The sequence below is a fragment of the Varanus komodoensis genome, unplaced genomic scaffold (assembly GCF_004798865.1).
Source record: "Varanus komodoensis strain SLA01 unplaced genomic scaffold, ASM479886v1 scaffold26, whole genome shotgun sequence".
Taxonomy (NCBI): Eukaryota; Metazoa; Chordata; class Lepidosauria; order Squamata; family Varanidae; genus Varanus; species Varanus komodoensis.
In genome coordinates, this window is record NW_025335684.1 from 1 (window position 1) to 15,052 (window position 15,052).

The following is a 15,052-nucleotide window of genomic DNA, read 5'->3' on the forward strand; positions in this document are numbered from 1 at the left end:
TAGGAAATGCGACCCCCCCCCCGGGGGGGAGGAGGTCTCCCATCCCCTTTCCTCCCTGCAGATGCCTTTGACCAGCTTCCAAGGTGGCTCCAGTGGGGAGAGGAGGTTGTACGTGGCAGGCTTTTTTCTCACCAGTAACGCTTGACATTGATCCCTTTCTTAGTATTATGAACTTTTATACGTAACGCACTTCTAGTATGGAGGCTGTTGTCTGTATTGGAGAGTGAATAATCTGAGCAATCCTTGCGGCTTGCACTTTTGTGGAGGTCTCGATTGTTTTTGGGAGGAACCCTGGGAAGGGGCAAAATGGATAGAGGTGAGCAAACACGCACATGCATGCCATTATCTTGAAAAAGAGTTGGAATGGCCGGTTCTAAACAGCTGCTCTTGTTTTGATCAGAGCCCATGTTGCAAAGCGTACTTAACATGCCCTCCTTATGGCACTTTTCGCCTTCATATGGTCCAGATCTTCCTTTGGCCAGCGTGCCTAAGAGACCAACGCTGTCAAAATCATCTGTTTGCCATTGCGAGGATCATCGCTGAGAGATAATTTCCAGTGTGAAGGTTCTGGCTATGGAAGAGATCGTAGGAGTGAGTACATCCATTTTCCATCTCTCTCTTCATGCAAACGGCGGCTTGATGGGCCTGTGGCAGTGTAGTTCTCCTGAAGCCTGCCTCAGGCAAGAGTCGCCTGAGAAAATCCTTCCCCTCGGTTCTCAGTCTGCATGCAGTTTTACCGATCTTGTTGACATGGATCCTTTTTTGATGGGGGTAATCCATCTGCATGAAATTTAGGAGCGCAGTGTTGAGCACCAAGTCATTTGGTGAGGTAGAGGCCGCCGTTCTTCCCCCGTTTTCCCCCATGCGGTAGACGGTCCGCATCAGAGGTCCCTGAGAAGAGTCTCAGACCAAGGCCACGTCTCTTGTCTGCAGCTGGGGTTGACTGCTCCAGGTCCCCGAAGACAACGAACGTGCACTTGATATCCCAGAGCGTTCGTCAGAGAAACGACGAGCATCAGTGATCGACGACGTGATCTCTGCTGGAGATGGGGAGCGGCAGACCGATTCACGCAAAGTACGTGTCTGATGTGCTGCTGCCGAAGACCTTGGCAGCAGAATTTTTTCTGCGGACGCAGCCTGTGTGAGCCGGATACCCCCCGACACCTCCCTTAAACCTTTCCCGTTGACATTGCCGACGTAGCATCCTTTTAGTAGTGGCTTGGGTGGGGATAGGTTCCCTGGTGCACCTGCTGAAGCTGCTGTCACTCCTTCCGTGCACCATGTCCCGGGTGGTAGAAGGAGGTCACCCCTCTAAATAAAGAAACAGCTGTGCCAGAATCCTCTAGAGTGCCTTGGGCGCAGCCCCACGCATGTGCAGGCAGGAAGAGGGCCTACAACACCCACAGTTCCGCAGCGGGCTGGGGAATCACGTGTGGCTTAACATGCGTAGGCTTCCACCGCGATTCATTTTCCTTGCCTTTCCTGATCCTGCTGCACCGCTGTCCAGCCTGTGATTTTGCGCAGCCTGTGCTGATGACGACTGGACAACGCTAACCACCCCTCTTATGTTTTGACCTTTCAGGGAGATGCTGGTAGTCCCGTCATTCGTGAGGCCAACGCCAGGAAGGAGCTGCGTGGAACCGTAAGCGGGGCGCTAGCTGTGCCGAGAAGGAGAAACCCGGAGTCTAAATGAGGGTCCCACGGGTCAAATCGCACGTGAACAGGGCCCGCTTCAGGACCCACCGCCCTCCTGAAGGGCACAAAGCCCTCCCCACTCATGGTCTGCACGCTGCCGCCGCCCCTCCTTTTTGGAATATCGGCGACAGAGGCCTTTCGCCACTCCTGGAAAATGGGCTGGGGCTGGGGCTGGGCCTGCCGCGGCATTTTGTGGAATGCCGCAATCCAATCCGGCTCTTCACTTTCGTAGCTCTGGATATGCGCCTGTGGGGAGACATGACACTCAACATGGCTGAAGGGCAAGGCCCCTCTCCGGATCGGACACTACCAACATGGCGAGCACCGAAAGCGCGTTACTTCTCCGCGCCGCAGGCGCCGCAGGCTTCTCATGCCCAGCATGGCTGCCTGAAGGCAACGTTAGGCTTCTTGCTGCCCTTCCTGCCTCTCCTGCCATGGCCGCCCGAGGGAAGGGAAGGGAAGGGAAGTGGGGCCGGTGGGGCGGGAAGGGCTGCTCCTCCCCAGTCTGCGAAGATGGGGGAGGGGGGGTTCCACTGCCCCCCGCATCTCTCGCTCCCCCCCAACCCCCAAGCAGGGAGCCCCGCCCCCTCCATGGAAGTCCGGGCAGATATGCCGCCTCCAGCGGAGAGGCCCCGGGAGGCCAGGCGGGCCTTGCCGGAGAAGCCCTTCTCTCACATGTATGTGCAAAGTGCCATGGCTTGTGAGCTTGCCTTGGATGGGGGCGGAGATCCTCCATTCCTCCCCCCCGCACCCCGCAACAGGAATCTGGCGTGCGGCTCGGCTTTCATGGGCGCAGGTAGGATGCCCGTTGAGGCAGTGCAGGGCCATTCCCGGAGGAATTTATGTGGCATGTGCCCCATTTCAAGGCCAGAATGCCAGCTTCCCGGTTGGCACATGCAGCATTCAATTTTCTGGTCTTGTTAGAGTGGAGAAGAGCTGCAGAGTTTCGCATATAGACCATCCCGTCTCTCTTTTGAAATACGCAAGGGGACTCCACTCCGAGGGGTTAGAGGTCCCCCATCCCCTTTCCTCCCTGGAAATGCCTTTGACCTGCTTGCAAGGTGGATCCATTAGGGAAAGGAGGTTGTACGTAGCAAGCCTTTTTCTCATCAGTGATCCTTGAGATTGATCCCTTTTTTAGTATTAAGAACCTTTACGTAACATATTTCTAGTTTGATGAGTATTTTCTGTATTGCAGAGTGAATACCCTGGAAATGGGGGAAATGGATAGAGATGAGCAAACACGCACATGCCTGTCATTATCTGGACGGTGAGTTATCTGGACAGTATCAGCATTTTGGACAGATTTTGCGTGCCTTCCCCAGACTCTCCTTCCAGGGATCCGGCAGATGCGCTGACGCACTGGGCAGGTTGGCAGAATGCTTCCAAGTTCACAGTGGGCACTTTTGACCCTAACCTTAACCCACCCAGTTCACCACTGGTTAGACAAATCGCTCCCTACACACAGGCTGTACGTACAGCTCACACTTCACTGTTGTGTTTTTTTATGTAAGAGCATTAAAGCATGGTCCAGCCCTTATTTCCACCTCCCACCTGTTTCTAATATTGGGGACAGCGCTCTTCCACCCAATATATGCAGGGCTTTCCGGCTACTTCAGAGAAATGGGCTGGGGTTGGGAAGCCAGGGGACCTTCTGGAATCCCACATTACAGTGTGCAGAACTGGAACTACAGCTCTACATTTTTCCAGATCAATATAAGCGGCTCTCTCGCGTCATGGCACTACCAATATGGCTGACAGTTAAATTCACTACTCTGCGTCTGACGCTTCCAACATGGCATATCCCCAGACTTTTCGTCACTTCCCTCCCGCCCCGGAAGTCCTGGTGTTCCTTGACACAACTGGAATGGCTGCCTGAGGAAGACGCGCAGCTTTTTCCTGCCTGCCCGCTCTTTGGAAGCGGGGTCCCCCCTGCCTCTCCTGATATGGCCGCGTGGAGGATAAGGAGGGGCGGAATTGCTGGGTGGGAAGAAGAACGGCTTCTCCCCTTCTCTTGTCGCTAAAGGCAGGCAGGCTTGCTGTACTCCCCTTGCATCGCAACCCCCTCCAGGAGGCTCTTCACTGTCTGCCAAAGGAGTTCAGGCTCTTCCGAGGAAACGACACCCGCTGCAAGCGGAGAAATCCCAGGAAAGCCCGGCGGGGCACTGCTGGAGCAGCTTCCTTCTTGCGTGTTCTTGCAACACAGGAGGAATTTTGGCTGCTTGCCGCTGATGGGGAGGGGCTCCTTGCTTACCTGCCCACCCCCGCCGCACAGTGAACAGAACATAAAGTTGGTCTTTAATGGTGCAATTGGGATGTCCTTTGAAATGGTACAGCGGCATTTCCGTATCAGATTTAGCAGGGAGCAAGTCCCCTCTGCACTCAATAGGGTTTGCTTCCTAGCTGGCATGCACAGGATCAAAGCACATTTAACTGTAGGGTACAGTAGTACCCTCATGATTGATTGGCCTTGGCAGCCAAAAAATTGGTGTGAAATTAAGTACTCTATCAAAGATGTCTCCTGAATGTTTTTCTGATACTGCAGAAGGGCCAGTGCTAGGATTAGTTGTGCTTGAAATACTAGTGTTTGTACTAGCACTGGACCAGTATTTGTTGTGGTTGTAATCTGTGCTGGTAGGAACAGGACAGTCATACCCATGGGAATACTGGCATAATAATTGTGGTGTTTAGGTATGTCTCTATAAAAGGTCTGTTGCTGTGAGAAGAGGCTTATATAAGCCAGGAAGTAGGTGTGTACACATGCAGTAAGGTGTTGTTTTAACTTGTTTGGTCTTAAATAAATACCAATATTTGGAGTGGAGGCTTCAGGTAGTCATGGACAGTATGGAGGTGTAGGACCTGCTGAACATGGGAGATGGGTCTATGGAAGAACAAAATAAAGAGGAGGCAATCTCTCTGGTACAGAGCGGTTCTGCCTTTCATACTGCAGATGGTTTGATTCAGGATCCTAGGTTCCATGCAGCCTCCCCTGATCCTTCAGACTGCCCCATCTTCTCCATTCCCCTTTGATTCTAATCTCCCACGTTTGCCTTAGTCCCTTCCCTTACTGCCTGACCACCCTACCTCCCATCAACCCTTTGTCCTGTCTCTTTTTAGTCGAGCTACGTCACAGAGGGATAGTGATGCATGATAGCAAAGGTTTACATGGTGCATCTATGAGGCAGACAGTCAAATCTGAGGCAACCAGTATGAATGCTTTGTAGTGGATTCTTTGATGTAGTCTCAGAAGGAATCATTTAAATATAGACCAACGTTGCAACTTCAAAATACAGCAGGACCCCCATATCTGTGAGAATAAGCTCCAAGAAACCATGGCTGATATAAAACACTATACATTGTACATACGCATTTCTTTTTCCCGATTTCATGGATAGATTAATTCCTATCATACATCTTAGCAACCTTAGCATATGATTTTTTTTCTTTTTCCCTACTAAATAGAGAATTTTCATTTAAAGGAAGCACTTCATGACATCTCTTTTGGATCACAGTCAACCACAGTAAAGTGAAAAAGCTGTAACAGAACCAGTAGATACAGGATTCTATAGGTACAAGACAACCATATTTAACTAAACTGTTGTTCAAATTGAAGGAAGCAATAGGTGAAATTTAAAGTTCAATTAACCTTGAATTAAAAAGGGTTTCATGGTTAATTTAGGGATTTTTAACTTATGTACTATACCAGTAAATCATTTGTGTTTGTTTATTGTATCTTCTAAAACCTCTACTGATCGTTCATGGCATCTTTAAATATCCTTGTATAGAACATCAATGGAATAAAAAAACTCAATCCAGAGGGAATAAATGTTGGCTTTATTTTAAAAATTTCATCAGGATGTTTATTTTGTGCAAGGAACTCTTAAGGTTGATGAGGGTTACATAGCCAGTGTCAAAGGTTGTGGATCCTGGGACCTTCATATTGACCCTATGGAGAAGAGCACCGGGCAGTGGTAGGCATCTTATTTCAATCTACAAATAGATTTGGTCTTGGAGGCAATTCCGAGCAACTTATTGGTTATGGACTTCTCTATTGATGTCACCATATCGGATGTTGGTTGGGGGAGAGTGGTCAGTTTTTTTAGCAGTTTGTTATGCTCCAGTTAGATCAGTGGTTCCCAAACTTTTCTATGCTGTGAACCCCCAGAAATTCTGAAGATGAATCTGTCAAATTTCTAATTTTTGAACCATAAACTGAACCACACAGAGTACTATGGGTGAACAAATTGAACTCAAAAAATAAGCTTTTGACTCAGTGCATGAAATTCAAATATAATTTGAGCAATTACAAAAACAAAAAAGTAAATTCCTGCTTCAAATTCACAATTTTGTCAAAATGTGAAATGTACTTGTTGATTCCAATCTGCAAGTCTGCCTGTGCATTCAGGCAATTCCTAGATTTTGTCTTTATTTGTCTTGATTGAGAAAAGAGAACAGAATCCAAATGCAAATAAAATAATAAATAATTTTATTACTGGGATGATTTTTGGCAGAAAATGTGATTTGCCAATTTTGAGAATTGTGACACAGCCTTCCTCTTTGTCACACCCCCTGAAATGCTACCATGCACCCCCTAGGGTTAGGGTTCTCTCTCTCTTCAGTACCTGTAGCTACTTTATTGTTACTGTATTAGTATCATTATTACAATGCTCCATTGTGTTTAAGATGTTTTAATGAATATGGAAGTGTTTCTTAAGGGTTTTATATGCATAGAAAAGTGAAATATATACATATACTACAACATATTTTTGGCTTACTCCTGTGATCTGACTTACAAATTCAACTTAAGGGCAGTCTTAGGAATGGGACTTATCCATAACCCAGGGACTAACTGTATATGTTGGTTACTGGTATATACCAAATAACTTATCAGTCTATGCTTTAGACATGGCAACCAAACTTTTCACTGTGTGGATCGTAAGAAGCTATTGTCCTGATGAGTAGTCTTTACAGACAAGCAGCAGCAGACAACTGAAGCAACTCCTGATGAAAGTGAAAGAAGATAGTGTAAAACTAGGACTGCAACTATTAATCAAACCAAAATCATGACTACAGAAGTACACTAATGTCCACAATTAAAAAATTGAAATTGGGAAAGCTTTCATATACCTTGGCTTAGTCAACAATTCAAAAAGAAACTGCAGCCAAGAAATTAGCAGAAGACTGAGACTTGGATGGATAGCAATGAAGGAACTTAGGAAGATCATCAAGTGTAAGTATGTTCCACTGGAGACAAAGGCCAAGATCATCCACACTATTATACTCCCTCTTACTGTATGGCTGTGAAACCTAGACAGTGAAGAAAGCTGACAGAAGAAAATGGATGCTGGAAGTGAGCTTTGGAAATACCCTAAACCAGGGGTCAGCAACCTGTGGCTCTAGAGCTGCATGTGGCTCTTGAATCCCTCTGCTGCGGCTCCGTCGCTCAAAATATGTGTCACAGCCTCCGACCTGCGACCCACGCCAGCACAGCCGCCAATCTGCTATGCATGCTGGTTTATTGAGCTGCTCACAATTTACTGAACTTTTTCCCCTGGTAGGCCTCACAGGCAACAGCTTACTATCCTGTGTGAAGATGGTGACATCTTACAGCCCTGATGTGCAGACACTGTGTGCTGAGGTTCAGGAGCAAAAATCGCATTGACTGGGTAAAATAAATACTTTAATTGGGTATTATTTTGCAAATATCTATTTTACATTGTTCAGTGAAATAATCCTTTTTTTATTCAGGTTGACAGCTGACTGCACCCTTCAGTACACGTGATAAAAGGATGACGGCACACATAAGCAGACAGCATTTTTGCTTTGCTGCAGGTGGATAATTTAAGTTCGGCTTTTTATTTCCTAAATACAAGGAGGACTCAAATAGACATTGAGTATTTTATTTGAAAGTGACCTTCAACCCAGCGTCTTTTTTTCCGGAGTTCAAAATAATGTTGCATTCAGAAATAAAAATTTGTTTTCTCTGTAGCAGTTCATTGATTTCATAAATGCAGCACACTATAGTTTTTCTATACATAGCATAAAGGTAAAAAACGACATATGCAGTGTTATTTTCATTTTAGAGGTCAAAAGGGTTTTGCGGCTCCCTGTGCTTTCTGTGGGAAACGGGTCCAAATGGCTTGTTGAGTGTTAAAGGTTGCTGACCCCTGCCCTAGACCAAGAGAAAAACAAGCAAGTGAATTTCAGATCAAATCAAGCCAGAAATTTCCCTGGAGGCAAAAAATCATGAATCTGGGGCTGCTGTACTTCTGACACATCATGAGAAGGCATGCCTCACTGGAAAAGACAATACCATGAGGGAAAGTCAAAGACAGAAGAGGAGGAAGACCTAATATGAGAGGGATTTATTCCAGAAAGGAAGCCACAAGGCTAGGACATGTTGAAGGGTGTTCATTTACAAGGCCGTAAGTTGGAGACAACTTGATGTCATGCAACAAAAACAGATGGTATCCATCCCAGAGTAGCGATTGGTGGCTACTAGACCTTCGAATAGTCATTTTTATTTCTTCCTGCTTTCACATGCACGTGTGTGCGCACACACACAAATCTATAAATCCATCTATCTATACAGATTATTTCCCTTTCATTCCCCACACATTTTGAGGCAATCCTTCCTTAAGCATGCTGATAGCTTCCAATACCAACCCTAATCTGACCGCATTACAGCACCCATCAAATGCTAGGGCAAGCCATGCTAGGCGTACTTCGGTTCCATTTAGTTTGATGTTATGGCCAGTGAAGTGCTAGGATTATTTTATAATGAAAAGTGGCCAATACATTATTATTGTTGATGTGTTTTGTTTCTACCACAGCTTTCTGGTAAATATTAGTGCACAAGACAACTTACAAGAACAATTTGTGTTAATTAAAACAATAGATGACAACGTAGAGACATAACCATGATAGAATTATAAAAACAGCACCCAAGTCAGCAGACCCACTTCCAAGCCAAAGGTCTTTTGGAGCCAAGTGGTATCTGCCTGCCAATGGAAGGCCAGCAAAGAGGGAGCAAACCCGGCCTTCTTCCCTCAGCAGGGAGTTGCACCTCCAGACAGCAGCCCCTGAAAAGGACCTCTCTTGCATCACCACCAAATGTGCTTCTGAAGGCAGGGGTCATAAAGAACACCCCCACCCAAAGTCCTGTGCAGGATTGCATAGAAGAAGGCGCTCTCTCAGGTTGTCTGGTCTGCACCTGTATGGAGGTTTTGTAGGTGACATCCAGTCCTTTTGATATGATTAGAAACACACTGGTAGTCAGTAAAGTTTATTTATTTATTCATTCATTTGGAGTTTTTGTATGCCATCCCATTTGCATAAGCCTCGGGACAGCTTCCAACATAACAAACAAACAACATATAACTAATACATATAAAATCCGGATTCCCCCTGGCTGTAGAAATTAAAACCAATAAATGATATTTATAGTTATTAAAATATTGTCGAAATAAAAAGGTCTTGGCCTGGCGCCGAAAAACAAATAACGACGGCACCAGGTGGACCTCTCGGGGGAGCGCATTCCATAAGTTGTTGTAACAAGGGCAGGCTCTTTCTAAAGAGCCCTGATCGACTGTTTGGCAACAACATTCTGGACCAACTGAAGTAACCAGTTTTCAGAAGTGACCCCACAAGCAGCCTGTTACAGTACTCCAAATGGGATGCAAGGAAGGTATGGATGACACGATAGGTACAGTTGCCACATTTGCCTTAGATGTACAAATTCTAGCCACTAATGAGATCTGGACCTCCAAGGCCAATGGTACACTCAAATTACTAAAATAAAAATGTTTGCCCTGTTTAAAAACTATGAGAACATCTCTACCATCACAAGTGGACACTGTGGTGGCTAGTTTTGGATTAGTGTTTCATTAATAACCCATACTTCCACCTCTGGCCTTCAAAGCCACTTAGGAGGAAGCCAAAACTTAAGCCATCTCCAAACAAATCACTGAATCGTGATGAAAGCAGCACCTCAGAAGTCTGCAACTCAGAACAGTATGAAAAGACCAGGAACAGTTGAGGCAAGCCAGCATGTAGGCTATCAGAAAACCAGGATATAAATTACAATTTTAAAAATGCAGGACTCATTCCTAGGAAAGCCGTATATTTCACGGCAGGTGTATTGACAGTGGTGTTAGTAGCTATTCAAGCAAAAGAGCTCACCTCCCTACATGTGCCATTCTACATCTGTTCCAGGTGCCACTGTGGACAGAGATTTGGTGGGCTGCCACTAAGAGGAGCAGGAGGACCTCTTCAGCAATCACATCCACTTTGTGGAATGCTTTGTGGAATAGATACACAACAATAAAACAAATACATTTCCAAACACATTGGAATTTCAGGAACATTTTACAATAAATGCCAGATTCATTTCCACAATAAATATACAATAAAAACAGATATACAACATTAAAATACCCACCATAGGGCCATACAATAAAATCAAACATTAAAAAACAGAAAGAAGTACAAAGTCCACTGGTCAGACAGGCCAAGGACTGGCAATGAGAAGAGGCAGTACGGGATACCTCTAATCCTGTCCTGAGTGCCGAGGCATTGCATTTTGGTACCAGAGCTGAAGTGGGCTTGTGGTCCGATCCGAGCACAGGATATTCTTCATTATAACAGCCTAATCTGGGCGGGAAATGTCACCCTGGGGCACGATCCTAGGCATGCTAGGACTCAGGTACAAAGCACCGTGCCAGAACGGCGCTGGACTGCCAATGCACTGGTCTGGGACGCAAGACATCCGTGCCCGAATTTCCCCTTAGCCATGAAGCTTCCTGTGGGCCTCTGCGCCAGCTCCTCGCTCTCAGTCTCACTTACCTCACAGGATTGTTGTGAAATGAATGGCAAGGAGGCGTACCATTTAAGCCATCTGGAGCTTTTCAGCATTACGGCGCTACGAAATAAAATAGTAAGAACCAAAGTAAGTAGGCAAATTCCACAGGCGGCCACGCCGGAAATTGCGGGAGATTCTTCCCCCAGGCACATCTAGCGCGGCCGAGGATGCTCCGGAGTCGCGAACCGAGGCAGCAGGCGGCGGCGACCCGCGAACGCCCAGCGCTCGCCCGCCCGTTCTGAGACTCCGCCGAGGGAGCAAGGCTCGGCCCAAGGCTGCGCGGGCTGGGCGGCCCCCCTCGCCAAAGCGCCGGTCGGGCAAGACCCTGTCGGCGCTCCGGCCCCGCAGAACGGGCAGGCAGGTGCTGCAGACACCTGAGCGCTGCGACGCCCGAGCAGGCGCGGCCTCGCTCGCGGGCGGGACGAGCACCGCCGCCTTCACCCTCTCGGCCGACGCGTAGCAACCGTCCAGGCTCCCCGCGCGCACTCGTGCCTTTCCGCTGTCGGTGGCGGCCGAAGAGGCTCGTCCCTGCGCGGTGACGCAAGCGCGCACGCCCCGCCCGGCCCCGCCTCTCCGTCTCTGGAAAAGAGAAGAGAAAAAAACTTTTTTTTTTTTTAATTGAGGAATCAACAGCCGCCATCTTGTCGCGGAGCCGGAGCGCGTCGCGGGCGAGAGCCGAGCCGGGCCGGGCCGGGCCGGGCCAGGTCAGGAGCCGAGTTGTGTGGGGACGCCGCGGCGGCGGACTGGCCGAGCCACTCAGAGGAGCCGCCGCCTCGGACGCGGGGAGCTGCGGCCGCTGTGGGGCCGTCGAGGCCACCCCGCCCGCCGCTGCCGCCGCCGCTTCTTCCTTGCTGGCGGGCGGGTGGGCGGACGGGCGCTTGTTCGCTCGGCCGCTCGCTCTGTCAGCTGGTCGCGCCGGGCCTGAGACGAAGCGCCCGCGCCGCTGGGAGGGGCGAGCGAGCGAGCGAGCGAGCGAGAGACTGCCTGGGGGGGGCGCTCTGACGGACGGACGGACGGACGGACGCCGGAGTTGAGCCGAGCGGGGCGGGCGGCCGCCATCCGGGCACCTCCGCGAGGGGGAGGGGCGCCCGGCTCCCTCCGCAGCCGCTCTTGCTGCGGCCTGCCTGCGTGCCTGCCTGGGCACGGCCCGGCCCGGCCCGGCCCCCAGCGCCGCCACTCCGGCCCGGCCCGGCCCGCGGCCTGCCCAGCCGCTGGACATGGGCGAGCAGCGGCGGGGGCCGCCGGCGCAGGCGGCTGTGAAGCGCTGAGCAGCACTGTCGGCCGCGGACAGCCCAGCCTCCCGGCTGGTCTTACCGCCACGGCGGCGGCGGCGACGAGGAAGAGGCGGCTGGAGAAGCGCGGAGCCCCGGCGGCAGCGGTGGAGGAGGAGGAGGATAAGGGAGCGAGCAGGTTAAGCGGCGGCGGCAGACCATGGCAGAGAACTTGCTGGACGGGCCGCCCAACGCTAAGCGGGCCAAGCTCAACTCGCCCGGTTTCTCCACCCCCGACACCACAGGTGAGTAGTCTTTCTCTGCCACCGGGGCCGATAGGCCCAGCCTGTGCCCTCGGTCCGGCCACTCTTAAGGTCCCGAGGTTCACCCCGGACTTACTTTCTCAGTGGGCGACTTGGGATGTCATTCCCCGGCGGCTCTCCGCGGGTTCCGAACAGGGTTGTCGGTGGCTGGGGGCAGGTCGCGCTGGCCTGTCAAACACGCCAGCCCTTACATGGGTCCCGGGCGTCGAGAGGCAAGGCGGCTGGCTCCCCCTCCCGAGCTGAGCGCCTGCAGCGGCTCTGCCAAAAGCCCGTCCGCGAGCGATGTTGCCCGGCTGGCTGGGAAGCAGCGAGAGAAAGCAAGATAGAGACAGAGGAGGGCGGCTGAGAAAGTGACAGGCAAAACTTAGTAGCTGCCTTTGCCGAGCATGAATTATTCCTAATGACGTCGTCAGAGTACTTTTTCTACTGTTGATGTTTTCTCGGTTGTCTTGGAGGTAGCATTAAAAATGTTGTATTTGTTCTGCCAAGTATGGTTAAGGTGTTGTTTCTGAAATAGTCTGTATTTTAGGTAGCCACCTATGGAAAGGTAAACCTTTGAGTTAGCAGGTGCTTGAAGGAGAGTGCTCACCCACCCCTAGCTGGAAGATCCCTGGTGTTGGATCAAACCAGGATTCCATCTTGTCCAGCATTCTGTTAACACAGTGACAGACTCCTAGCTTGAGAAATCCCTAAGCAGGACCCTTTTGCCCATGATCCCTGCAACTGACATGCAGAGGAATAGTGCCTCCAACACTGGAGGTAGCCACCAGGACTGGCAGCCATTCATAACCTCCTCGTCTATGAATTTGTCCAGTCTTTTTCTGGAATCATCCTAGTTGGTCTTTCTAAAGATGTTTTATCTGCCAAGGAAGTAGATCATCTGGTGTGCAGACCATATAATTTTGTTAGTCAGTGTTTGCTTATGCTCTATGGCAGGTGATGGTTACTCTGCTTTTAGTAACTTCTTTGTAAGCTTCTAGTCCACATATTGCCACAGTAGGTAATTTCAGTAATATGAGGTGGTTGGGATATATCAAATAATGACAATTACTTTTTCTATAATATCAATGGTTCTGTGCACATGGTTAACCTCATCTTACTGTGACTCCCTCTCAGCATCTTCCCCCAGACAGTTTTCTGAACTTGAAACCTTGGATGTGGAAGGGGGTCCATGAAAGAAGTTTAACTTTTTCCTCCTTGGATGTTCACTGTTCTGTAGTGTCTCCAGAGCCATGTTATTGGGAGCAACACTGTGAACATGTTAAGATACATGATAAAATCAATAAGTTTTGGTTTTAACATGCTGTTTCCTTCTCACTTTTATGCCTGTATCTGTACAGTTTTTAGTTGGGCAGAGGTTGATGCTGTCTGTAGCAGAGCTGAGTGTTAAATATGAAATCCCAGGTTGTCAAGTTATACCTGGTTTGATCCTAAAATACCAGTTTTGTATTTTCTTTTATTTGAATTGAGTAACGAATTACCTGAAGTGTTTCTCCAGGTGGTTTTCAGTGTTATGGTTTTCAGGGGTTATAAGAGATTGTTTTCTTTATACAGAGTACAGTTGCTGCTTAATACTCAAATAATGTGACTTTTTGAAAACCTTTATAAATGGAGACATTTGTATATTCCACATTTTTTATATTCTACACCACTTGTAGTAATAACAGATATAGCTTTTAGTAAACTATTACTTTTAGTATGGATTGATTTTTGGATTCGATTGGTTAGTAACTTTCTAGTATTCAACAAACTAAAACTTTCATTATCAATGAAATTGGCAAATTATAGTTTAAGTGATTCGTGGAAATGATGATTTAATGAAGGGTTGGTTTGTTCTCTGAATTGATAGTTCATATTTTCAGTTATTGTTGTCCTTTTAGAGACTTCATTATGTAGACATTGAAAATTGGAGCAATTAGAAAAGGAAAGCCAGGAAATATCTTTACCTAGTCAATGGTTTGTCTCCATGTTTGAAAGCTTGCTCCCCCACTTAGGTTTTAAAGAATGTCTTGATGCATGAGGATCTTTTATAACATAGATGGAGCTAACTTGTTTTGCCTATATAGAACTTAGGCAATTCTCCTTTTTTGATAAGATGGCAGGTGTTAGAACATCATGCAATTTGTTGCGAAGTTCATAAATCATACTGTTAAAGAGTAGAAGGATCCAGAGAATCATCCTGTCCAGCTCAGCAGAATGCTCAGCGCTTGAGTATTGCTGGGTACCCCTTTGAAGTTTTTTAATGTTGAGATGATGCAGTTTCTGTTCCAAGCACATTATTACACTGGCATTTTTTAAATATAAAAAGCCAACTATTGATTTGAGCTGTATTCTGCCTTGCTATAAAAAAAGGCCCACGGGGTGGCTTAAAAACATGCATAAAACTTGAAGTTATAATAAAACCTTGAATTAAAATGTAATAAAACCTAAACAACAGCAGAATAAAAGCAACACTGAACCCAGCAGACTTGCTTATGTGCCAGAGATCTTCTTAAAGGACAGCAGAGAATATATCTTAAAAATTGATTGATGTCGCTTCATCGTTCTTATTGCATGGAAAGTACATCCATTCATTCCATTTTTATTATCTGAGTAGCTACTCTGACTGACCTGAGGTTTCCCAGTATTATTCTGACTGCCCATCTGCTCCACTGAGTCTCAAGGTTAACATGCAGAGCTAAGCCCTGTCTACACTAGTTCAGGTATGACAGGGAGCCAGCAAGTCACATGTATGTGAGAGCTCAGATGCTTTGCTGTGCTAGAGGAACATGTTAATAAACCTCTTGCTTTTCAGACTTCAGTAAAGATAGTAAATGGAGGAAAAATTTACAAGTACTTTCATGCTCCTGCATGTACTCTGGCATGTTCAGTGGGATGACATTTCTTGAACACAGTTTATTCTTAGCATTGTGCTGAATTTAAGTGATATGGCACAGAGGACTGCTTAACATGGGTACTGGTAT

General features: G+C 47.8%; 1 protein-coding gene and 1 long non-coding RNA gene across 15 annotated transcripts in view; both read left to right on the forward strand.

Moving 5' to 3' along the window:
• The first annotated feature begins 6 nt into the window (after positions 1-6).
• On the forward strand, positions 7-7,513 carry LOC123024973. Of its 9 annotated transcripts, XR_006415034.1 has the most exons (6): positions 7-591; positions 872-1,075; positions 1,583-2,491; positions 2,894-2,965; positions 7,254-7,361; positions 7,444-7,499. It is a non-coding gene; the product is annotated as an uncharacterized LOC123024973 (long non-coding RNA). The 9 variants fall into 9 exon arrangements; XR_006415033.1 differs by having other exon boundaries at positions 7,254-7,513; XR_006415030.1 differs by having other exon boundaries at positions 2,894-7,361.
• A 4,278-nt stretch (positions 7,514-11,791) lies between these two features.
• Positions 11,792-15,052, forward strand: part of LOC123024971 (CREB binding protein) — a 75,332-nt gene continuing 72,071 nt past the window's right edge. For 3 of the 6 annotated variants that reach the window (XM_044433311.1, XM_044433314.1, XM_044433313.1), the window contains exon 1: positions 11,792-12,071. In XM_044433311.1, the coding sequence (XP_044289246.1) occupies positions 11,987-12,071 (85 nt within the window). In that variant the 5' untranslated portion in view covers positions 11,792-11,986. The remainder of the gene's footprint in view (positions 12,072-15,052) is intronic. The other 3 variants (XM_044433310.1, XM_044433312.1, XM_044433315.1) reach the window with 2 other exon arrangements.